The 23,698-nt window shown below is 32.5% G+C and overlaps 4 protein-coding genes across 5 annotated transcripts; 2 read left to right on the top strand and 2 right to left on the bottom strand.

Moving 5' to 3' along the window:
* Position 1: 1 nt before the first annotated feature.
* On the bottom strand, positions 2-1,946 carry LOC101266130 (mitochondrial import inner membrane translocase subunit TIM8). The gene is made up of 2 exons (XM_004241406.5): positions 1,786-1,946; positions 2-461 (listed from the first exon to the last, which is right to left on the bottom strand). The coding sequence occupies exons 1-2, from the start codon at positions 1,831-1,833 to the stop codon at positions 273-275; spliced, it is 237 nt and encodes a 78-aa protein (XP_004241454.1). The 5' UTR covers positions 1,834-1,946; the 3' UTR covers positions 2-272.
* Positions 1,947-2,655: 709 nt separating this feature from the next.
* On the top strand, positions 2,656-4,357 carry LOC109120494 (uncharacterized). The gene is made up of 3 exons (XM_019214341.2): positions 2,656-3,187; positions 3,273-3,334; positions 3,943-4,357. The coding sequence occupies exons 1-3, from the start codon at positions 2,710-2,712 to the stop codon at positions 4,114-4,116; spliced, it is 714 nt and encodes a 237-aa protein (XP_019069886.1). The 5' UTR covers positions 2,656-2,709; the 3' UTR covers positions 4,117-4,357.
* A 1,407-nt stretch (positions 4,358-5,764) lies between these two features.
* LOC101266731 (pyruvate dehydrogenase E1 component subunit beta-1, mitochondrial) lies at positions 5,765-13,371 on the top strand. Of its 2 annotated transcripts, none has more exons than XM_004241408.5 (15): positions 5,765-5,921; positions 6,129-6,210; positions 6,299-6,361; positions 6,458-6,538; positions 6,713-6,739; positions 6,843-6,905; positions 6,995-7,081; positions 7,937-8,062; positions 9,460-9,593; positions 9,681-9,753; positions 9,835-9,900; positions 10,538-10,576; positions 10,671-10,795; positions 10,907-11,021; positions 12,918-13,371. In XM_004241408.5, the coding sequence occupies exons 2-15, from the start codon at positions 6,160-6,162 to the stop codon at positions 12,969-12,971; spliced, it is 1,104 nt and encodes a 367-aa protein (XP_004241456.1). In that variant the 5' UTR covers positions 5,765-5,921; positions 6,129-6,159; the 3' UTR covers positions 12,972-13,371. The 2 variants fall into 2 exon arrangements, with proteins under 2 accessions (XP_004241456.1, XP_019069989.1); XM_019214444.3 differs by having other exon boundaries at positions 5,784-6,040.
* A 994-nt stretch (positions 13,372-14,365) lies between these two features.
* On the bottom strand, positions 14,366-18,500 carry UBC27 (ubiquitin conjugating enzyme). The gene is made up of 5 exons (NM_001247035.2): positions 18,245-18,500; positions 17,220-17,268; positions 15,237-15,396; positions 15,066-15,155; positions 14,366-14,889 (listed from the first exon to the last, which is right to left on the bottom strand). The coding sequence occupies exons 1-5, from the start codon at positions 18,420-18,422 to the stop codon at positions 14,782-14,784; spliced, it is 585 nt and encodes a 194-aa protein (NP_001233964.1). The 5' UTR covers positions 18,423-18,500; the 3' UTR covers positions 14,366-14,781.
* Positions 18,501-23,698: the final 5,198 nt, after the last annotated feature.

Genomic DNA, 23,698 nt, shown 5'->3' with positions numbered 1-23,698 from the left:
AGACATCCAAAATTCAAGATTCTCCATTCATGTTTTGGACATTTCATGCCCAAAAAACTACATAACTAATCAATTTATTGATCTCATTACAAAAATCCCAAACGAGAGACAGTATCCATTACGTAAATCAACCATCTGCTAACATCAATAAATATATTGAGAACAGACCTTTGTGCGAATTGTAATGGCTACCAAGTAAACAACAGTGTACATTTTAGTTTTCATTGGCACAAAGGAATGGGAAGTGTGCATATTATGCAGCAAATCGTTCTTCACTGCATGCTCTGAAATCGTTTGACAATCATGAGGCTCATTTCCATATAACGTTGCGCACAGTTAGATAGACAATTAGATTCACTGGAGCTGAACTTGCTTCCAGGTGTGCTAGTGATACATTTATCCCAGCAAGCACTTGTAAGCTTTCCAACCATTTCATTGATCATGGCCCTTTCCTTCTGTTGCTGTAGAAAATCAAGAATTGCAGAGCAAAAATTAGTGAGATGAAGACATTCAACCATATCACAACCCTAAGAAAAGCAAAAAACAACAGTTAACTGGAGAACTGATGTTTTATAAATCGCTCAACACCAGTGGGGGGGCAACTTAATCAAACAAAGTCAGCACGCAATTCCAAGTCATGTAATATCCATTCTAATACTATAAGGGAACAAGATTCTGCACTCAAGTAGCTTAGGATTCCAATGCACTCTGAACCTCTTAGCCTAATATATGGCAAAAAAGGAAAAGGCAATGAACAAGATCAGAATGTATTTTTGTGAAGAGTTAACATATTTACTGAAGTTATGAGGAAAAAATGTTTAGAAGTAACTGGATAAGCTAAATGTTATTCGGTGAAAGAAACACAAATTCTTGAGGCAATACATGACTAAGATCCTATTTTACTAGTTTGTTGCGTCCAACAGGCCTCAAAATATAGCAAGCAGCACAAGAATTAACTTCAGCCCATAGATTCTGGTGAAAAGAAAATCAAAGACTACTTCATTAAACATTGAAAGTGAAGTCCAAAAATAATGAGTTAAGATCAACTTTAACGAATCATAATTTTTCCAACATGATATCCAAGTTTCTTGTAGATGACCTTCACTGAGTGCCTTCCTGGTAGATTGATGGCACAACAAGACTTAGGACATAATCAGCCATCCTGCGTAACTAGCAACTACTACACTTTTCATGTAGCTTGAGTAAGATCAAACTGTGATAAAGATAAATGAGCTCAAATGTTATCTTCTCACTAGTTTAAGAGCTGCAAATTCATTCAAAGGACCTTCATAAGATAATTGAGCCCAAAAAAAATAACGTTTTACTAGTTTTATAAGCTGCAAAATAGAAACTTTTAAGTGATTCTAGTTTCATTCCTTATAGGAATTTGCAGCATATACAGTTTTTCCAGTCTCCTTAATGCTTTACTCAAAAGCAAAAGTAGCATCAAAATGACAAACTTAATTGTGTCAAAATTTGGTTCTCCTTTAATAGTACTACCTCGTGTTGGAGAGTTACTCCAGGTGATTGCCTAATCTTCTCTCATAAAAATTAGACTTTATGAATCAAAGCCAAAGAGAAAAACAAAAGGAACCAATTAATCAAATCAATATTCACAGAAAGTCAAAATGAAGCATTATTGTGCACTGTACCATTTTATACTATTTGCCTAAAGCAACTCAAGTAATCGTCCAGAACAAAATCGAATGCCGAATGGATCAATAAAATGTGCTTGGATGAGTGTGTATAAACAGAAATACAATCTATCGAATTCGAAAAACTTACATTGAGAAAATTCTGCAATTCTGGTGACTGAAGAGATGAAGGATCCATGGAGACTTCGACGGAGCAAGTCTAGTGATTTTCCCGGTTAAACGGAAGTTTTGTCGGCTTGAACTTTTTGCGTAAACCCTAAACCAGAAGATAAACTAGAATTAAATAGTGTTGAGTATTGGATTGGATTGGCCCATAAGTTTAAACAAGTTTTGGACTTCGAAGCCCATTAAGCGTCCGTAAGTTAATGGCCCGCCGGGAGTCATTTTAAAAGTATTTTGACTAACTTTAAATCTTTGAATCCGTCGACCGTCCTTGTTTGGATGGTTGTCAACCATTGTATAAGTATTTTATTATATTCTTTGTTCGAACTTTTGATTGTTGCTCCATCGTATTATTAAAATTTATATTTAAGGAAAGATTTATCAACGTGAATTCATATTTAGGAAAAGATTCATTAACGCGATTCGATTTGATGTGATTGCATCATTACTTCAATATTTTTTTCTTATTTTGTTTTTACTTATTATTTAATAATTCTACTTTATCCATTACCTTACCTTTTGATAATACCTCTACTTCTACTTTTCTTGTGGATTTTATCATTTAAATTATAAATATGTGACATTATATTAAGACAGACGAAATATTGTATACAAGATATGTTGTCACGAGCGTGTAAAAAAAAAATCGCATAGCAAGCAAGTAATATACTCCTCTTGTCAAGCAAAGAAGGATATGGATCATATTATAAAAAATGCATACTATATCCTAACATAATTATGTAAGAAAATTACACATGTTATGAAAATGTTGGTTAGTATATTCAATGGATAGGGATAATTTAAATTTTATATTCACCTTTATTAGATTCTTTCTTTTTTCCCATTCCTTTAGGCCTTGCCTTTCAATTCCTTATTTTTGAAAGGAATTGAAATGCCATTTTACAGACTTCTTAGAATGGGTTGTGGCGTTTCCAAGATAGATGCCAATGGTGTTGCCACACCTAATAGATCAATTCTCCCAAATTTCCCTACTAGAAAGAAACAATCAAACAAATGCAATATCCCTCCAAAAAAACAACCTATGTTGTTGATGCCTGAAAATGATGATAGACTTTCCAATTCTGCTTTAAAATGTGATGTTGATTTGAATTATGTCGCACCCAAGGCGTATAAAGATGAAAATGATGAAAAAAAGATCGCGAAAATAAAGACAATGGTTGAGGAAGCGGAGAAAAATGATGAAAAGGGTAGACTAATACACGAAGATGAGGGAGAGGAGGAGAATGGTCATGACGATGATGATCAAAGGGCGATTAAAAAGGTTCAGGATGATAATGCTTTTCCTGGTTCACCAAGTTTTAGGGTTTATTTTACCGATAAAGATATTGAAACAAAGAAGATTAATGACGGTATGTATATGTATCAATAAAATATTGACTAATTTTATGATGTCTATCCATCGGTAACATGATAATTGTGTTAAAATGTGTGAAGGTTATAATAAGGTGGGCTTGAAGGACGTTACCCCAGTTGGAACAACAATATCATCAACAAAGGTGTGCATGTGATTTTCACAATTAGTTATGTTCTTTTGCATTGCTTCTTTTTTCTTTTAGAGAAAAAACAAATTAGCCAAGAAATTCATACCTAAAAAGGGAATGGATATGTATAAATTTTTCTTTGTTCAATAAGATTATCAATTATGAATATTTTTTTTTGCCAATTCTTTTTTCTTCAGAAGATGTAATGCATTGTTATCTTTCCATCACGACATGGTGGATTGATAAAGATTAAAATGGAGAAGTTATATATACATACACAAATCTATCAATTACCTTGCTCATTTTGAATACATTCTTGCTTGCTTTGTTATTACTATATGTTATGTAGAGACGTTAGAATTGCTAGTATAATTAATCAGAAGTGGTAGCAATGTATATCCATTTATACATTGTTTTTGTTTCCCAATTGTTTAATTTTCGAGTGAAACTTGTTATAAATTTTGAAATTAGATTTTAAAAAAATACTATAAATATAACATTGGACAATCCAAAATATTTAACATGCATAGACGGTCAAAAGAAAATTTTGAAAATTAAAATGGTGTCACGTACATTTGAACAGAGTATAACATTGAACTTATAATATTGACAATTTGATACAGGAGTTGGAGTCAGAGTCGGAATCTGAATCGGTGAGGAAAGAGGAGAAGAAAGATATAAGAAAGAGAAGTACTTTTAGCAAAGTTCTACCAAAGAACTTGTTGAATGTTCGATCATCATCTAACTCTTCAACTCGATCCAATGATCATCATTATCATCATAAAGTAGCTTCTTGATCATATATTATATGGCATGTTGAAGGGGAATTATTAAAAACACCTCTACACATTGCTTTGTTTTGTTTGTTCTTTTGTGCATTCTATTTCTCCTCTTTTGACTCTATATGAAATATAATTATAATAGAAGGTTCTTCAAGGCATCATGTATTGTTAATTTGAGATATACAACGTTCAATAGAACACACAATTAAATTTATTTGTAAATTAAATATTCTTTAATACATTTTGTTGATCTCTATATATATTTGTAGTTGTTTAGCTAGAATGTTTAATGTATAATATATATTTACCATTTTGGGTGTTAGTGCTATATTATATTTTCATATAATTTATGTACGCGGGGCTATCTAATCTAAATGATATATATTGAATTCATATTATGCATATGTACGAATATTTATACTTAAATCGTGGACGCTACTATATATATATATATGAATTTTTATACTTCAATTGTGGACGCTACTGTATATATATACATACACTTAAATTTACACAATATATATTAGATCACTCAAGTACATTGTACAATAGTTATTCCGTGTATATTTGTCTTCTTAAATAAGGTTTTTGCAATGGTTTGTCATTGCCCATGTTATCTCCCAAGTTTAAATATTTCATTAAATCATGATTAATAATATATACGTTACTTCACTAAAAATCACTTAATTATAGTGAATTGTATTATTTTAATATAAGCATATGATACAAATAAGTGTTTTACGTTGAGATTAGTGGTACAAATAGAAAATGTTTGGACTAATCATTATACCAGCTAGCATCTAGTTGTAGAAGTTTTTGTTTCGTCATTTTTCATGAGAAGAAGAAGGGGCTATTTGATTATACTAGTAAATAGTGTGTTATCTTGGTCACTTTTTTTAAAAAAATGGATTTGAAAATAATGTAGTAACATAAATAATAGGAAAAAGAAATAAAATTCATAAGTCATATATGCATGTCAATGATAACCCTTCAGAAGCCCTAAAGCCAGAAGGAAAAACAAAAGGAATATGAAAAGGACTTTAATAAGAGGATAATGGTTAAATATTCTTCTTAATTCCTCTTAAAAATAAATAAATAAAAGTAATTAAAGGCAGGCAATAAAATCTTCTTCAATAAAATAAAAGTGTAATAGCCCATTAATTAAGCTACAAACAACTTGGTCAAATTATTGTTACATACTGCCTCTACTATTGCACCGTTGAAATGATTTAAAGTTCAAGAGAATCGTAATACTTTTTTCTTTATATATATTTATCCTTTATATAAGAAAATATTAATTATTTTATAAGAAAATTGTTTTAGAATAATAAAGAAAATATAACAGTGGAAAGTAATTCTAATCTTTTTAAACTATTGTTTTATTGAGTATCTCGTATTTATTCTAATTTCAAGTTAAATTTTATTATATTATATTATTAAATTTATCGCTAGGTAACAATTAAATATTTCATTTTATGTAATGATCGCGTCAATAACTTTTTCATTTTTAATACAATTTTTATACTAGTAGACACACTACTCTTTATTTAATTTTATTCTTCAAAATATTAATAGATGATGTTATATAATAACATTAAATAATAATATTTAAGAGCTAATTAATATTTATAAAATAATAAAATATATTATAGTTAAGATATCAAACAAAGCGTTAATTGATTAAATATTCATATTTATTCAGTGGTAGCAGACATATTCCGTGGACAATATTATCGGGGAATTTTGTCCTTCAAAGGAGAGAGGAGTCGGAGTTGTATAGCTTTTGCTCTGGGGTCCCATAATCATCCGCCATTAACAAGGTAACACAGCAAAATCGAACTTTCTCCACTTTTCTCAGCGCCTGCCACCACCAAACACCTAACAACAACTGTAATAGTTAATTTCCAGATCGAGTCTTCGTGATTTGTTGAGATTATTGGTATCTACTTCTGCTAACTGTAGATATATTCATCGATCAATGTATGTTGCATCTGCATTTGACTTGTATATTTTGTGTTTATTATTAGGATTTTGATTTTTAGCTAAAAAGGACCAGACATGTCTGGAATCATAGGTCGAACAATGGCCAATAGAAGGATTTCTGATTTGGTGAGAATAAGTTACAGTTTCTTAATTTATTCATTTATTGAGGTGGATTTTGTGTATTTAAATGGTGAATTTGGATTTACGATTACAGAACAAGTTCTTGGTGGGAAGTAGACTATTTGCATCTAGAACTTACTCTTCCGCAGTTAAAGAGGTGATTTCTTTTGTTTTTCTTATCTGACTTTGTTGGTCTACATATTTGGTTGATGTTTACTGATGTTGATAGTGGAGTAATTTGATCTTTTTGTAGATGACAGTGCGTGACGCATTAAATTCAGCTCTAGATGAAGAAATGTCTGCGGATCCTAAGGTCTTCGTTATGGGGGAAGAGGTACAATCAAAGTTTTTGTTTAAAATTGTTTTTAAAATTGCTGTGGTGGTTGTGTTGTTGTTATTGTTGCTGAGGTATCTGTCACTACTAATGGTTTTCATTTAATCTTGATCTGTGTTATTTTACATTAGTTATAAAGGAAAAAAAATCTTAATCTTTGTTATGTTTGCTCAGGTTGGTGAGTACCAGGGTGCCTATAAGGTTAGAAATGGTTCCTTTCACAATTTTTTCAAGTCTTGTGTTATTATTGGCACTCATTGCAATGAGAATCATTTACTCAAGTGCGTGAGTTTTTTCTTTTCAGATTACAAAGGGACTTCTGGCAAAATATGGTCCGCAAAGGGTTATCGATACACCAATTACTGAGGTTGCTCCTTGTGCTCCAATCATGAAAATGCTGCTTCTCCTTTCTTTCTTGAACATACATAATAAAACCATTTTTTGTTCTTTTCCTAGGCTGGATTTACTGGAATTGGAGTTGGTGCAGCTTATCATGGTCTAAGGCCCGTAATCGAATTCATGACATTCAACTTCTCCATGCAGGTTGAACTTCTGATCTTACAAAGACTTCTTGTTTAATCTTCTTAATATTTATTGATCTATTTGTTCTTACCTTGAACATAAGTATGTCAAAATCATCTGCCAATGTCATTGAACAATTCCCATGTGTATTTTCTGTATGAATGAGTTCAAAGTACCCATTAATAAGGTCATGCTAAGAATGGCGACTTAAGCAAAACATGCAAAAAAATTTGGCCGTGTATGATTGTTTTCGAATCTAGTTAATATTTATAACATGGTGTAACTTGATGTTATCCTTGTCTTCTGGAATTGAGCTGATTGAATTAAATGCAAACACCTTACTAAGAGGTCTTGGAGGGGGGGGGGGTGGAGGGGGTGGAGGGTGCAGCTTCTACTTCAGTCACTAGAAACCAAGTAACAAAATGTAGATGAGATCACTTCCATGCTTAAATTTGTGTTGCACTCATAGAAATCATGATCTAAAATCAACAACAGTTTGTTTCTGAAGTAGTGTCAACTCCCCCTCTCCTCAATGTAATTCAGGAAATAGATGAGGACTATAAATGGCTATTGATCAACTATGTAGAGGTCAACTGTGTTCGGAGCTTGTTTCTTCAGCAGTTAGAAAAAAATATCCCTCCAAGCATTATCTCCCTGACCAACTATGCATCTGCATCTGCATCCTATTCTCCCTTTTTCTGCGACAATGACATCTCCTATCCGCAAATGTGACAAGCACATAGGTGGTGGGTTATCAATAAGTCACTACATCATGTTTTATGTAGACCATGTTATGTTGACAAGATTCTTGAAGCTAAGGCTTTATGCAATTTTAACCGTGTGCACATGCATAATATATTATCCTTAACTTTGCAGGCAATAGACCATATTATCAATTCTGCTGCAAAATCAAACTACATGTCTGCTGGTCAGATATCTGTGCCCATTGTTTTCAGGGGTCCTAATGGTGCTGCAGCTGGTGTCGGTGCCCAACACTCTCAGGTATGTTTGTGAACTGAAAATGTGGTGTGCTGCGGTTTGCTGGTGCTGCTGTTGGGTTCCCTTCAAGTGTAGTCGAATTAAGTTACACTGTTCATATTATTTAACAGTTCTACATCTGATCTTGTGTCTTTTTCTGAGGTTGGTAGTAATGATGTTCTAGCCACACTCACTAATGGGAGTTGCTTCTTAACTGCAGCCAAATAGCAAAATTGCACAGAACTGTTAACTCTAGATTTTTTTGATATTCTGCTTTCTGGTTTTGTTTGGATTTTTTAAAAGTTGTTGGCTTTAGTTAACAATCATATATAGATGGAACATGGTATGGGTATATTAGTAGACAGGGAGATGGTTTCTAACTATTACCTGGTGCATTGCAAGCTAACTTGGCTAATGGATTGGTGACTGGTGAGGCACTAGATGTGAGTAAGGGTGTTTTGTGTTCTGATTAGACTACTCTCCTGCTGCATGCTGAATGTTCTAAAAATATTAGTCATCTACAGATAGTTTGGTACCGTACCTGATGCTGGAAAGGCTAATTTTTAGGATTGTTATCCATCTAAGTGATTGATATAGCAACATTGCTTGTAAAATTTGTCTTTAAAAAACTTATAAAATAAGTAGAGGTCTGTGCATTCTAGATCTTTTCTGTTTGATGAACTTTGGCTGAATAAATAATTCTAAGAGCCATGAAGAATAACAAGGGTAATTTTTTTCTTGGGAAATTATCAGGGCAGTTGTCTAAAGAAATTAGGGCCATTTCGCGAAAGATTATTGGAAATAGTATTTGCACTAAAGACTTGTGCAAATCACTATGATTAACTTTTGCATTTTGCAACTCAGTTGCATTGATTCTTGAGTCTTGCATTGTTTTTAAGTCGTGCGCCTAATTCTCCAATTTTATGCAGTGGTAGTATTTCAAATGTACATGTTTTTAAATTTTATTCGTGACGGTCATTGTTTTGGGTGGAAATATAGCTCATCTTGCTGATGGTAGGGAACATAATTTGATGAAGGAGGACTTCATCTTTGATAATAATAGTTTTTTTATTCTTTTCGTACTTTTGTGAGAAAGAAAAGCTTTTCGCCTTTGCCCCTTCTTTTCGGAGTGCTCTAATGAAAAACCTGAGATAAAAAAAGATTCCAGTGCAGGTCAAAGAAAGGAAGGAGGAATATGGAATTAAATTGTCTTTGCTAATGTATCTCCTGAACTTTTAATTTCAGTCCAATAGCATCCATTTGCATATCTTTTGAATTTATTGGGTTGTTTAAGTCAGTTATTAGTTGATATTGATGTTATCATCAAGCTCCAGCTCTCAATGTGTGTGTGTGCGTGCACATGTATTGCAAGTTTCTTATTGGATAAAGTTCCATGGTCCTTTCTTTTAATAAATTTGCAGTGCTATGCGGCATGGTATGGTGCGTGTCCAGGATTAAAGGTACTAGCTCCATACTCTTCCGAAGATGCTCGTGGCTTGCTCAAAGCTGCTATCAGGGATCCTGATCCTGTTGTGTTTCTGGAAAATGAATTGCTGTGAGTTTCCGGGTTTTGTTATCCAAAATGTTGTTTTCTTTATTTCTTCTTAAAATGTATCCTCGTGACTTGATTTTCTTAATGCAGGTATGGTGAGTCTTTCCCTATTTCCGCTGAAGCTCTTGATTCTAGTTTCTCCCTCCCCATTGGAAAAGCTAAGGTAAGTTCATCCATGTAGATTTCATTGTTTTTTCTGTATCATCTTATGGGCTATTATTCCTTACTTTACAAACACTGACAGATAGAACGCGAAGGGAAGGATGTGACCATCACTGCCTTCTCAAAGATGGTTGGCTATGCGATCAAGGTTTGTCGTAGTTTTCCTTGGCAGTGTTGGACCATTTCTGCATGAAATCCAGCATATCCTCCGTGACAAACTTTTGATGGTTTCTCTGCTTATAGAAAGACGGTTATTGAATCCAGATGAATATATAAATGGATGATTAGTGTTTATTGGATCTGTATATCAATTAATAGAATTGTTTCCAACCAATGAAGCACATGACAATAGAAGGATATCTACACCTAATAGCAATTCAATCTGAATTCAAGATTTTTTTTCGCTTGATGGATTTAGAACTATTATCACAAGTCATGAATTATTTGACAACGTTCAGATTTGAAGTGTGATTCATCTATTACCTTTCAATTTAGACAGAATTACTCCTGATCTGAGGAGTCCTAGATGTTTCTAATTTGACTGGCTTTTAGCAGCTAGCTTTTATATTTTGTCTTGATTTGTGTTAAACTATTTTTGGAGAAGTAAAATTACATGTTGGGCATTGGATTGTGTTAAATTACCAAGTGTGCATTCTCCTTCAGAAACAATTGTTGATTCGTAAATGCTGAAGTTTTAAATCCTAGTGCAAAAGCCCTTAATATACAAAGAATAGTCTCATATAACTTGTGCAATTCTATGTGTAATGACATCTAAACTTTTATAGGCTGCTGAACTTCTTGCCAAGGAAGGAATTAGTGCTGAGGTATGACTCCTGAGTTCATATCTAGTTTTGCTTTTATATTGGTAAGCACAAAAAAGTCCTTGCTTTGCACTTCTCATTTCTCTTCTGTAATCAGGTTATAAATCTGCGCTCGATCCGACCACTTGATAGACCTGCCATTAATGCATCTGTGAGGAAAACCAACAGACTTGTAACTGTTGAGGAAGGATTTCCACAACATGGTGTTGGCGCTGAAATCTGGTTACTCTCTTCTAACAGTCTTAGGACAAACTTGAGCTGCTTTGTTATTTTGTTTTTGTTTGTTCACCAAGATAAAGCACTTACTGGATTACATTTTCCTAATCTTACTAGTGCATCTGTGGTTGAGGAGAGCTTTGAGTATCTTGATGCACCAGTTGAGAGGATATCAGGTGCTGATGTTCCTATGCCATACGCTGCTAATCTTGAAAGACTGGCTGTTCCACAGGTCTGTAGTCAAATATTTTCTTTGTGTTCTCAGCAATTCGACTTTTATATTTTATTTAATCATAAATTGGTGGTTTTGTTAGGTCTTTAATAGTTCATAAATTTTAGATGTTACCTGTTTCGAAAAATAAAATAGTTGATAAATTTTAGTTTGATTCTAGTTATGATCTTATATTTTGTAGAGTCCATCTCCCCTGTCTTGATGTACTTGTGTAGAAACTCAAATGCATGTATTGCATGGGTATCTCAAGAATCTTGAAAATACACTAAAAATTAGAAAAAAGAACCGTTCATATCGGAGCCAGATATTTACACGCATATATTGGAGACCTATCATAAACAAGTCCATCTATATGGTTATTGTGATAAAATGGTATATATAGAAATTAACTGGATGAAAAAAAATGATCCACGTGTCATTGAGCTTGGAACTCTCTGGTTTCTGTAGATGATTATATCATGTTGTGTTAGGGTCTGACCATCCAAGAATGACATCTCTTGGATATGCAAGTATTCAGTGGTCCACGGTCTGGGTAAATTCTGACTATTTGCCGAATAATGAAATGTGCAAGTCCTACAATAAAGTTGTCCATAAACCACGTTTTATGAGAGTAAACATATAGGCACATCATATCCACGAGATAGTGTTGTAGAAATGCAGATGATAAGATCAATAAGTGGTTATACAAGATTGGTCATGATAAAAGATGATCACATCCTACATCGGGTGCAAGTATCACACAACAGAATAAAATGAGGAAATGCCCGAGGATAGATTTTTAGTGACCTTTCTGTTGGTCTAAACACAGAAATGTGTTTACTCTTAATTCATTTATTTTATTAGCCACTTGATTATATTTAGAGATCAAGTCGTCAAACAAACCATGTACAGGAGCTGTTATTTTTGCTCAGCTGCTGTTACTATCAGCATCCCATGGATGTAAATTAATGAAGAACACCTCACTTTACTTGATTAAAAGAAAAAAGAGAGAACGCCTGAGATAGTTTGATCTTGTCCTACTTGGACCTCTAATATGTACCAGTATGTAGGTGAGGTACTACAGTGCTTGAACAGTTATAGAAAGAAGAAGAGGTAAATTTAAAATCATATGGAGGAAGTTATGTCAAAGACAATTTCTTAGAATAAATGTGGAATTGGTTAAGAATATAATGGAACCAAAAGGTCCATATTAAGGCAGATCTTGGAAATAAAATTTACTTGTTTTTATTATGCTTTAACTGGGTCGGTAGCTTGCCAGGATTTTTCTTAGTTTGGGTACAGACTTCTCCGTTCGTGCAGGGACAATAGTTAGATTTAAAGAAGCTCTTACTTACTTTAGAAGACACTATTTAGTATTGGTATGAAATTGAACAGCATATAGCTGAATGAACACAAATGTTTGTCTTCTTGATCTTAATCAACTTTGGAAATTGAGACATTGTTGATTAATTGATTATAGCTGAATGAACACAAATGTTTGTATTCTTGATCTTAATCAACTTTGGAAATTGAGACATTGGTGATTAATTGATTATAGCTGAATGAACAAAAATGTTTGTATTCTTGATCTTAATCAACTTTGGAAATTGAGACATTGTTGATTAATTGATTGTCCGATGGAATAGTGAAATGTGTCTCCCGGAATTAGTCTAGGAGAAAAAAATTGGAGAGTAGTTGGAACAAGTTACCAGAGTTTTAGTATGACAATCTGAAAGTCATAGATTGTGTCCCATGCAAATACACGTTACTTGAAGGTATAAGGAGGGGGTAATACTTGAATAAAACAATGAAGAACACTTCTTCCCTTATTTTACTGGTGAATTGCATTTGAACCAGATGTTCCATGTTTTCCTTCATATGAACACATTCATCATGTGTTTGAATTTTCTGATACAGGTAGAGGACATCGTTCGTGCAGTCAAGAGGGTTTGTTACCGATCAAGTAAATAGATCATTTCCAATGGCTGCAGCTGCTTAGGCTTGGTCCAGCGATGCCTTGATTGTTCCAAAGCATTTAACTTCTATTTGTGGATATCAATTCTTTATCCGCCTATAAGCGTATGCTTTCAGCCATCTTCTGGGAAGTTCAATTGACTGTAAAACCAGCCAAACTGGTAAACTAACGAATGAAATCTGCTGCCAGATTTTTCGGCCACGCAAGGAAATAGTTCTTGTAGAAAATAATACTTAACAGCTTTTTTCCCTTAAAGAAAATGTTGTTACAAGAGAATACATGCGTTCTAGGAATTATCGAACTGCTGTGCCAATGTTTTTTTCTTTTTGTCTAATCATCTCTTTAACTGGTGTTGTTGCTATAAAATGTTCAAGGAACAACTCCTCTTGGTGGATATGCGACATGACTCCTATTTAATTATGTTTTAGACAAGTGATGCTATATATCTTCTTAAAGTAGTTTAGTAGTACTAATATTTAAAATTATTATACTTTCTAGTTTAAAGTTTTAAAATCTGCTGCTCTACGTATAGTAACTGTAGTATTTTCTCCCCTACTGCTAATTCAATCTAACTAAACAGTATAACAATTTACCAAACATGATTAGTTCTTCCAGTGTCTAAATGGAAATAGCATACTTGGATTTTTCACACATTCTAGGCTTTTCAAGTTATGTTTAATGAAAGTTCAATGTGACAAATATCTCTTTGAAAAATTAGTGACTTGATTTCTTCAAGCTGAGAGGGAGCCAGGAGGATGCAGTTCCTAAGATACAAGCAGTCAAAGGTGATTACAAAGAGATACATGAGGTCATACACTAATTTAGAAACCTTAATCAAAATTCACATCCACTATGTCGATAAACAAGGTAACAATCAAAATGTTTACAATATCTAACGAAAGTTCAAACTGTAGGCAGATTGCGGAAACAAGCTCTTCTTCCCATACTTGTTGCACAGACAAATAAAAGTAAACGTAATCTGAAGCAACCACCAAGCTTTCATGAAACAGGAATCTTCGTAGAAACAAACCCCAGAAGAAAGAAAAAGAAAATTATATCATCGACACCAAATAGAAACAGTTGTTACACAAGGATTCAACCAGATAATGCTATAACTTATACCAACTTTTTGCAACAAAAAAGAACATGATACAACACTATCAATCTGGCTTAAATTAAGTGAAAGCTACACCTCAATCCCAAACAGAAGTGGAGAGTAACTATAGTCTATATAGATCCCCACGGTCTATTATCTCAGATTTAGATCATCTCTATCCAATATTATACATTATTTTTTTAGTTCAAAAGAATATACATCACTAGTAGATGGTATTATTGAAATTTTCTTTGTCAAGAAAAGTTAACATGATCATTACCTGCAACAAGATGGTTATAAAACTTGAAGATGATGGATAGGATTAAATAGAAAAAACAAACTGTAAGGAGTATATAATGCAGTTCTAAGTTTCAGAGAATAAGAGGTTATGAGAAAGGTGGTAATACAGTAATTTAGTAGAATAAATTTACAAAAGAAGACAGCAATAAGCAAGCTTAGGCTGAACTATTTAATAACATTTCACCCGGAAAGTCCACTTCCTCCCCATGATTCATATGCAATTTGCTTGATATTGTAAAAATAACATCAGAATCTTCACAGGATATGAAGAGATGTCAACAGCAAACCATAAAGGAGACAGAAACAAGATTGCCAAGCAACAGTATAACCGAGTGACTCTATTCTAGTCATCAGCTTTTGCTGGAAGGATATAATTGTCTTATCAAAATATGAGTTGCAGTAGAAGGGTTTTAGCTGGACAACAGCTTTTCAAGAGCCATGTTTTCATCCCAACCATTTGCTTCCAAAGTACTCCTCACTTGAGCTTCAGGAAAGCCCATTTCCACAAGCTTTTGTATCTGGTGCATTAATTGTACTCATTAAGTAATATATTTGGACACTGTAAATAAATCTTGAAAGAACCGCACAAAACACAATATCTACCCACGACTTAACAAAAAATTTCTGTCTACTGTAAGTAGCCAACGGAAACTAAGACCAAAAGAGGTAACAAAAGCATGTAAGAATTGAACACCTTGTCGTCTGCAGCAAGTGTGGATGTTTTTGCAAAAGTCTCAGTCCAGTAACGAGCTGTGCCGACAAAGGTCTGATGTTCTCTAAGATACTGCAACAGCAAGAAATAGACTGATCAGCAGAAAAGAAAGTTGGTGAAGGGGGGGATAATACTGTATGTATGAAGCACCACCTGCTGTGCAACAACTGCATCTTGTGGATCATCAGGTTCAGGAGCAGAAAGTAATGCTTGTATAGAAAGGAGAGCTGTCTTGAGAGTTAGTGCTGGGCTCCACTGGTCCTTCAGGATGTCTAGGCATATTGCTCCACTTTGACTACTTATGTTGGGATGCCTTCAAAGGGAATTTAATACATAAAAGCACTTGAATCATAATTTCACTAGAAGGGAACAGGAAAAGAGACCTATATCATATACATTAAAGGGGGGCTGCCTTGACACAACTTGGACACAATGTGGTGAGTACAAGGCCTATGTAAGAGCAGTTTTTTGATAGTGAATATCCTGCTATAAAAATATCACTCCCAAGGATATTTACATTGCTCGTACTCTCTTTTGGTGTAATAACAGTGGTGTCATGGCCAGCTTGACACCTCGGTTAATGCCATGAGATTTGAACATGAGATCTCATGGTTGTCAACCAACTTCATTGACCGCTAGCCACAACCTCGGGTGGCACATTGCTCGTGATTTTGGTGGTTGGTGTATACGTCCGAGGAGCAGAGCCTGCGTACAGTGTGATGGGGTATCTGTGGCTATCAATTCTATGGTGAAAATACAGGTTGAGTGATAGATGTGAGGAAGTTATGTGTTTGAGCTCCAGTGAAATGACCTTGATGATCTCAGTGCTCTGCTAGTGTCTTTAATATCGAGGAAGCAAAATAGAGGAGTTCCTATGATATATTAGGTGGCCATCTGAAACTACCTATTAATTGCATATGCGTCGAGAAAGTGAAGGGCACTAAAAAAAACATAAGAGATGACGATACTCTCATGCTTTGGTTCCTTGAGAAACTATTTTAGCATAGAACAATAACAACACTGAACACACCAAGGCAATGCCAAGTATGTGCAAGTGGCTTCCTCAGCTCTGGTGAGTGGTGATGCTAAATATTGACTTAAGTCTTGTCGTTAAATTATAGTTCAACAGTGAAAAGATTACCTATCGAGTCTATTTGATGAAATTGAAAACTTGGTTAAGTAACTGACTCAAACCCTACTAGAGGAAGCTAGCTTAACATAAAACATGTTTTCATCAGAGCATATTCGAGTAAAGATTTCATCTATTTATTTTTTTGGGTCGGGTGGGGGGCTAGGACAACTTGCTGATGTTAGACAGGAAAACTTCTTCAACTATACGTATAGAACAAGTTACAATAGTGTGAAGAATCTAGACTTAAAGTTAAAGAGTACACCAGAGGTTACTAGCTCAAGCGGCAAAGGGTGAAATGTGACTTCGGTACAAGTTTGAGCCATTCACCATACTAACTAAGCTTGCTATTTAAGTGGAGAAGGATAACGGGCGGGCCTATTGTTTCCGTGTTTTAAATGCTACAATTGATCCTTGGGGTTAGCACCAGAAGCATTTCTTGGTAAAAAAGAAAAGAATAAAGAGTATGCTAGACTTAATCAAATTGTGGAGGAAGTCCATTTTAACACTGTTTAAGCTGGGAGACACAATTATACTTTGCAGACACAGATGCATAAAGAGTTTAGAACTCAAAAATGGAACTCTCGTTAAATAACTTTTGAGCATTTAAGAAATGATTATAAACCTCAGTTTACTAGAAGTAATATTTTGGTTCTAGAATCCTTTCATCACCTCTCGCTCACCAACCTCCCACAACTTAAATTTATACTGTATTATTTTAAATTATCAAGTAATGTAAATGTTCTGATGTCTGACTATATCACATGAGTCCACCATAGCAAAGTGTAAAGTAAGGAAATTATGAGTTGTCAATATTATACAAGAGACAGTACCATAGTTGCAATAATTAAAAATTCAGCAGGTTATCTGCAACTTGTTTATTCCTTACTATTACAATCTAAGTTAGCAGTTCAATGTATGAAATGTTGTACAGGTATTGCTTCAGTTACCATAAAGCAGAAGAAAGAATAGAAACAGATGACAGAGACATGTATGTTTTCACATACCAAACTTTTGTGGCGAATTTCATTTTTGGAGGCTCAAATGGGTAGCCATCTGCAAAGACAAAGCTTCATGATTAGGAGGCATACATACAATGGAGTTACTGCTAACAAACTTTAGGGGGCTCCCCATTCCAAGTGTCTGGCTGAAAATTCATGACAAGTTAAGATGTGGAAAATAGCCTTTTCCAAAAATGGTAATAGTGGTATTCATAAACAGCATAAAGGGAGTGCTGGAATTTTCTGCCTATACTATCTTCCTTATCAAAATAAGATAGAGCTCCTCCAGAAGTAGGTTTTCTTTTCTACAGACACGATGAAACCTTGGCCTTTTTACATTGTCATGTCTTTTACCTACCATCAAGCTCTCAAGATGATATTCAGATGTCACCAACAATGTAAGTAAGTGGACTTCCACCTAGTATTCAGTATCTATACAAGTTTGTTTTCAAAATGATTCACGCAAGGAAGCCAGTAATAGGAGGTAAATATTTCAATACCAACAGTTGGAACACCTTTTGGATTAAGCATATTTCCATAACAAAGGACAGCTTTGAAATATGAGGATAAACACTTGACATTATCAAAACAGCAGATATAACCTATATTCATTCAGGTCGATATACTCATTTTGCCATTAAGGGTATAGTTGAAATCAGTAGACAACTTAATCCTGAATTCTTTTTTTGAGCTAAAATGGCTGTTCACTATGACATTGACATCGAAGCCCTTCCCATACACAACAAATTAAACAAAGAAACAAAATCTAGCTGTAATTCTCTCATATGCCACACTAGCTGAAAAGATTCGATTTTTTACCTAATAAAGACTCAATAACACACCCCCATTTATTAATACACAAATCCAAATTCAAAAACCTAGAACCCCCCCCCCCCCCAAAAAAAAAATATAAAAACAACACAAAATCCACCTTCAAAATTCATACAAGAACAAAAATCCCCTTTTATATGTATCCTATTAATGTAAAACAATTAAAAAAATAGATTAAGAAGCGATTGGCGAGGGTTTACCAGTAAGAGTGATATCGATCTTGAAAGTACCGCCTTCGTAAGGAGTACCAACAGGACCAGGGATTGTACCAATCAAGTGAGTGAGACTGTCACCTTTAAGGGTAACATTAATTCCAGAAACCTGAACATCTCTGTTGCATTCATGGAGCTCCTTTTGAACCCTAGCCAAGTCCACCATTTTTTTTTCTCTCTTCCAATTTGATTCTAATTTTGGTTTATGCAAAAGTCGCCACTGCTTTTTGTTGGAAGATGGGCTGAGAAAGTGAAGAGGGCAATGGAGATTTTGATAACTAAAACAGAGGGCAAAAGGGTCAAAAATAGTCCGAAACTATTGACAATAGAACAAAAAAGCCCTTTGTTTAGCTTTTTTAGTCCAATAATGCCCCTTAAACTATTATTACATATGTTCAATTTTAATTGTCATAGTTTTTCCTGATTTGGAGTTAAATTATAAAAATTTTAACTAACATTTTATGATTATTTTTCATCATATTGATATAAAAAAATACAATTTATAGTATTTTTCATATAATTATTGAATATCTAAATCTTTTATTTAAAATATCAAATTAATGTAATATTATTTACCTTTGAAAATTAGTCAAATTAATTTTCAAAAAGTGCAACATGACAAATAAAAGTAAACTGAAGGAGAAAATATTACTATGTAATCATCGATTGTGATGCACTGAGACAACAACTTATCAAAGCAATGATCATGGTCTGGGATAATAATCAGTCACACTGAGACTAAGAGATAAATTTTCTCCTGAATCAATAACACTACAATATTGTCATTATATCGTATTATCGCCTCGTCGTTGCATTTAAGTTCTTTATAGACATAGATAATTACGGCCCTAAAAGATATATTTGATGCCACTTTTTTTAATCATGCAACAAAAAAAGGTAGTAATATGAGCATATTGAATATGGCTGGATCCTATTATTTGATTACACATCAATTCTTGAGCTCCTCTATTATTCACTATATTTAAATGGGCTGGGGAAGGGGGCAAGTACATCCTTTTGTTCTCAGTTCGTGGGAATTGCTTTCATCACTAACCAGTTTAGCTCGGCTAGTTGTATTCAATCAAATGATTTGACATAAGAAATGTTTTAGTTTATAAGAAAATAGTTCTGTTTGTTTATAATAGAGTAGTACACGAGGATGACGAAGACTGCTTCAATCGTAAGCAGATGTGTTAGGTTCGAGCTCATATTGTGAGTGTTATCCTTAAATTAACCTATAATATAACTGTAACTTAAATTTAATTAAAATTTCAATATAAATTTCGAATATCCAATCGGAGGGGGGAAATATTGATCCAATTATACTTGTACTTTATTAACGGACTTCCAAGTGTGATTGTGTCCTTTTTATTTATTTTTTACTTGTAATAGACTTCACCTTGAGAAAAAAGTATATATTCCACTTTTTTTCCTTTATTAAAAATGTACCTTTGTTCTTTTTAACTTTTTTTTTTCTACCTAGAAGGTAAGCATATGCTTGTGGCCTAATTTCTACTTCTAATAAAATTTAAAATTTTTTACTAAACTAAGTCACTATATAAAGCAATTCATTAAAATAATATGTTTTTTAAAATTCTTATAAATTAGTATAAACGTATTTCACAGTAACGTTTTAGGATATATTCTATTTTTTAAAAATTCACGGCGTTACATTGATATACGTTACTGTGAGTAACGTTTAACATTTGTTTGAGTAACGTTTTTCTCCTAAAACGTTACTGTGAGTAACGTTTTACTAACGTTACTCACAGTAACATTTTAAGAGTAAAACGTTACTAAAGTAACGTATATCAATCCAGCGCCACCAGCTTTTAAAAATAAAATATACCCTAAAACGTTACTGTGAAATACGTTTACACTAGTTTTGTAAAATTTTAAAAAAATATATTATTTTGGTGAATTGCTTTGTATAATGGCTTAGTTTGGACAATACTTCTAAAATTTACATTAACATTGAATTCAAATTTCAACAAGAAAATATAAGGAATAACTTTTTTAACTTAAATTAAACTCCCTAAAAAATGCAACTATTCATATTTACAAACGTGTTTACATGCATTAAATATAGCAATTAATAAAGAAACAAAAGTTCCATTATTTATGTTGTTAGTGTGTTAATTATTAACATTAATTATTCATGTTAATAATTAACACACTGACAACACAAATCATGAAACTTTTGTTTCTTTATTAATTGCTACATTTAATGCATGTAGACACGTTTGTGAATATGAATAGTTGCACTTTTTAGGGAGTTTAAAAAGTTAAATATATGATTAGCACGTTTTTAGGGATATTAAACATTTTCAAATTATCATTATTGCCTTAAGTATCTCTAATTAGTTAAAATAATATTTTTTTTGAATTAATTTCTTAAAAAACGTTGTCAACCAGATAATAACCCATATTTTCATATTTGCATTTTCAATTAAATTTGGATCAATGTTACAATTATTATTCATTCCAAAATTTCACTATTATTTTCAGATTGCTTTCAACGTATAAGTCATTTTTTTTCTAAAAATTCAAGAATATTTTCGTAGCTGCATATTTCACTTCTTTTTTTTTTAGTGACCTGATAAATTTTGGCGTACAATATATGTTTATTTTTAAACTATAATATATGTTTTTGTATTAATTTTGTATTGAAAATGTCTCGTGTTTGTTTAATTGTAGTATTGTATAGGACAGTGAATGATATATTAACTGTGTATGAAGTATGTATGAATTATATGAACGGATTATAAATCTGTGTAACGTTGAAGTCTGAATTTTTTTTAATGCTGTATGAAGATTATACGAAATGTGTATCATTTGTGTATGAAAGTCCATCTATTTTTTTTCAAAATTACAGTATATGTTTCTAATGAAATTAGAATATATGTTTTGTATTAATTTTGTACAGCGGGTAGATAAAAACTTGAAAGATGGAAAGGATTTACTGACGTGAAATTCAAAATTACAAAAATGACTTGCAGTAGATGCCATCAAATTGGACAAAATAGAAAGATATGTTCAAATTATCCTGTGCAAAAACAATAATTTCGTAATGTTACATTTGTTATTGTGTTGTTTTGAATGTTAGAAACACGTTTGTTTTATTGAGTGCAGTTGTTATCATTGACTTTGGTTTCGTAAAAATTTACCATATATATATATATATATATATATCATTTGTTTCTATTATATATGTCAAAGTTCAATATGACATTCATAATTCATACAATGTTTATACATTATAAATATACATTGAACTATATTGTCATTCATAAAATGTTCATATAGTATTCATACAATGTTCATATATGTATCATTTGTTTCTGTTACATATATCAAAGTCCAATATGACATTCATAATTTATACAATATTTATACATTTTAAATACAATGTTCATATATTTTTGCATATTGCAATCGAAATTTATACAAAAATCATACACATTTAATAAAGTGCAATCATTCATTTAAGCATACTACCACTAAATACAATAGTTAATATATTATGACATATATAGTTAAATATATTTAATACAACATGCAGAATGAGTGTTACAAGATCTCTACTGCTGAATTTTTGTGACAAGTCAGAATCATCTGTTGGTTTCATACACCAAGAAGAAGAAGAAGAAATTGATGAACTATGTGAAGCAATAATCTGTATGATTGTTAATGTAGGACAAAAATTTGCTGGCAAACGCACCAAGTTTGTGTACAATAGTGACGATGAATTTGTAGGAGTTAGGGAGGAATCTGCAACTTTACCAGAAAGGATTGACTAATGCTAAAGAAAAAGGAACCTTTACTTTGCAGCTTCACCAACCCAAACCGTTCAAGTCTCTAAACATGCTTATGCCTTCCCATTCAGAAGAATTCTGCATGTATCCAAAAATCATCGTTGTCCAAGAAATAGCGTTTTTAACTTTCATTCAATCAAAATCTGACCTTGCAGTCTTAACCTTACCACACTTCATATAGAAATCAAAAAGAACATTACTCACCGTAACATCCATCTCCGTTCCCCGTCTAAGCACATAACAATGAATTTCTTTTCCTACTTTAATATACTCAAGCGACGAACAAGCACCCAAGATACTCGAAATCACATAATTATCAGGTACAACATCAGTCTCCAACATATTCCTTAATAGTTGCAATGAAATTTCACTCTTCCCCACATTAATACATGCTACAATAATCGCAGTCAAAGTAGCCGTACTCTTCACCAACAAATCATCAAAAACTCGCCTCAATGACCAAACTATCCACCCTTCGAGTAAAAATCGATCAAAGACGTCCCTACATAAACAACGATGAATTATGTATATAACATTATATATACCTTTCTTAAACATTCTATATGAACTTAATGGGGAACTGATATGAGAGGGATGTTTGTGTTTTGGGATGAACTGATCTAAGATAGAGGGATAATGGGGAAGATGATTGAGGTCGGATTTGGTAAGATCAAAAAATGATTGCGTACTGGGAACTGATCGCGCGTGATGGGGAGAGATGAAGTGTATTGGGGGAAGATGATTGTGTATTGGTTGAGATGGGGGTGGATAGTTATTGGGTAACCGTATAATAGGGAATTAATTAAAATCAAATCCCTATTATTTAGATATTGTTTTTTAAAAGGTAACTATATAATGTGAAGTTTAATTAATACTTAATTAATAATAGTTTATTATTTATATTAAAAGCTTTAAAATGTAATTGATTAATCAGTAAGAATTTAAAGAGTTTGGTTTATAAAAGGTAAGTGAAAAAATAAAAGTAATTATTTAAATATATTAATTATTATTTAAATAATAAATTATTTTTGTTAAATTAATATATTATTAATTGATATGGTATAACTTGATAATAATATGCTATAAGTAGTTTATTTTTAAAGAGTATGAATTAATTTTTTCTAATTAATATATTATTAATTGATATGCTATAACTTGATAATAATATGTTATAAGCAGTTTATTTTTAAAGAGTATGAATTAATTATTTTAATTAATATATGATTATATTGATATGCTATAATTTGATAATAATATGCTATAAGTAGTTTATTTTTAAAGAGTATGATTATAACTTGATATTTATCATCTTAAATGTATGTGAGATGTTAATTTTACTTTTTAAACCTTCAACATATGAAACTTGAACTCAAAGAAATATATAATGTAATAGCACTTACAATTAAATTGCTTCTCGTTTAATATGATATCGATAGCAATAACAGTTTTTCAATTTACCTGTCTCTGATTATAATTTTTTTATTAACCACGGCCTATTCAATTTACAAAAAATTGAATGAAACCTGGTGAAAAAGAAATAAATACTTTGCAAAGAAACAAAATAACTTGCTTAAAAAAAGTAAACAAAGCTTCGTATTTATTTTTCTTCGATTACCAGAAAATTCTT

The sequence above is a fragment of the Solanum lycopersicum genome, chromosome 6, assembly GCF_036512215.1.
Source record: "Solanum lycopersicum chromosome 6, SLM_r2.1".
NCBI classification, from domain to species: Eukaryota; Viridiplantae; Streptophyta; class Magnoliopsida; order Solanales; family Solanaceae; genus Solanum; species Solanum lycopersicum.
This window is presented reverse-complemented; position numbering and strand designations above follow the sequence as displayed.

Coding starts and splice junctions, on each gene's coding strand:
- LOC101266130 (XM_004241406.5), bottom strand. CDS start 1,833: ATGGATCCTTCATCTCTTCAGTCACCAGAATTGCAGAATTTTCTCAAT. Junction 462..1,785: donor AATTGCAGAATTTTCTCAAT/GTAAGTTTTTCG, acceptor GATTTTCTACAG/CAACAGAAGGAAAGGGCCAT.
- LOC109120494 (XM_019214341.2), top strand. CDS start 2,710: ATGCCATTTTACAGACTTCTTAGAATGGGTTGTGGCGTTTCCAAGATA. Junction 3,188..3,272: donor AACAAAGAAGATTAATGACG/GTATGTATATGT, acceptor AAATGTGTGAAG/GTTATAATAAGGTGGGCTTG. Junction 3,335..3,942: donor CAACAATATCATCAACAAAG/GTGTGCATGTGA, acceptor AATTTGATACAG/GAGTTGGAGTCAGAGTCGGA.
- LOC101266731 (XM_004241408.5), top strand. CDS start 6,160: ATGTCTGGAATCATAGGTCGAACAATGGCCAATAGAAGGATTTCTGAT. Junction 9,754..9,834: donor TCCCCATTGGAAAAGCTAAG/GTAAGTTCATCC, acceptor AAACACTGACAG/ATAGAACGCGAAGGGAAGGA. Junction 10,796..10,906: donor GGTGTTGGCGCTGAAATCTG/GTTACTCTCTTC, acceptor TAATCTTACTAG/TGCATCTGTGGTTGAGGAGA.
- UBC27 (NM_001247035.2), bottom strand. CDS start 18,422: ATGGTGGACTTGGCTAGGGTTCAAAAGGAGCTCCATGAATGCAACAGA. Junction 17,269..18,244: donor GATCGATATCACTCTTACTG/GTAAACCCTCGC, acceptor TTGTCTTTGCAG/ATGGCTACCCATTTGAGCCT. Junction 15,156..15,236: donor ATGCAGTTGTTGCACAGCAG/GTGGTGCTTCAT, acceptor TTGCTGTTGCAG/TATCTTAGAGAACATCAGAC.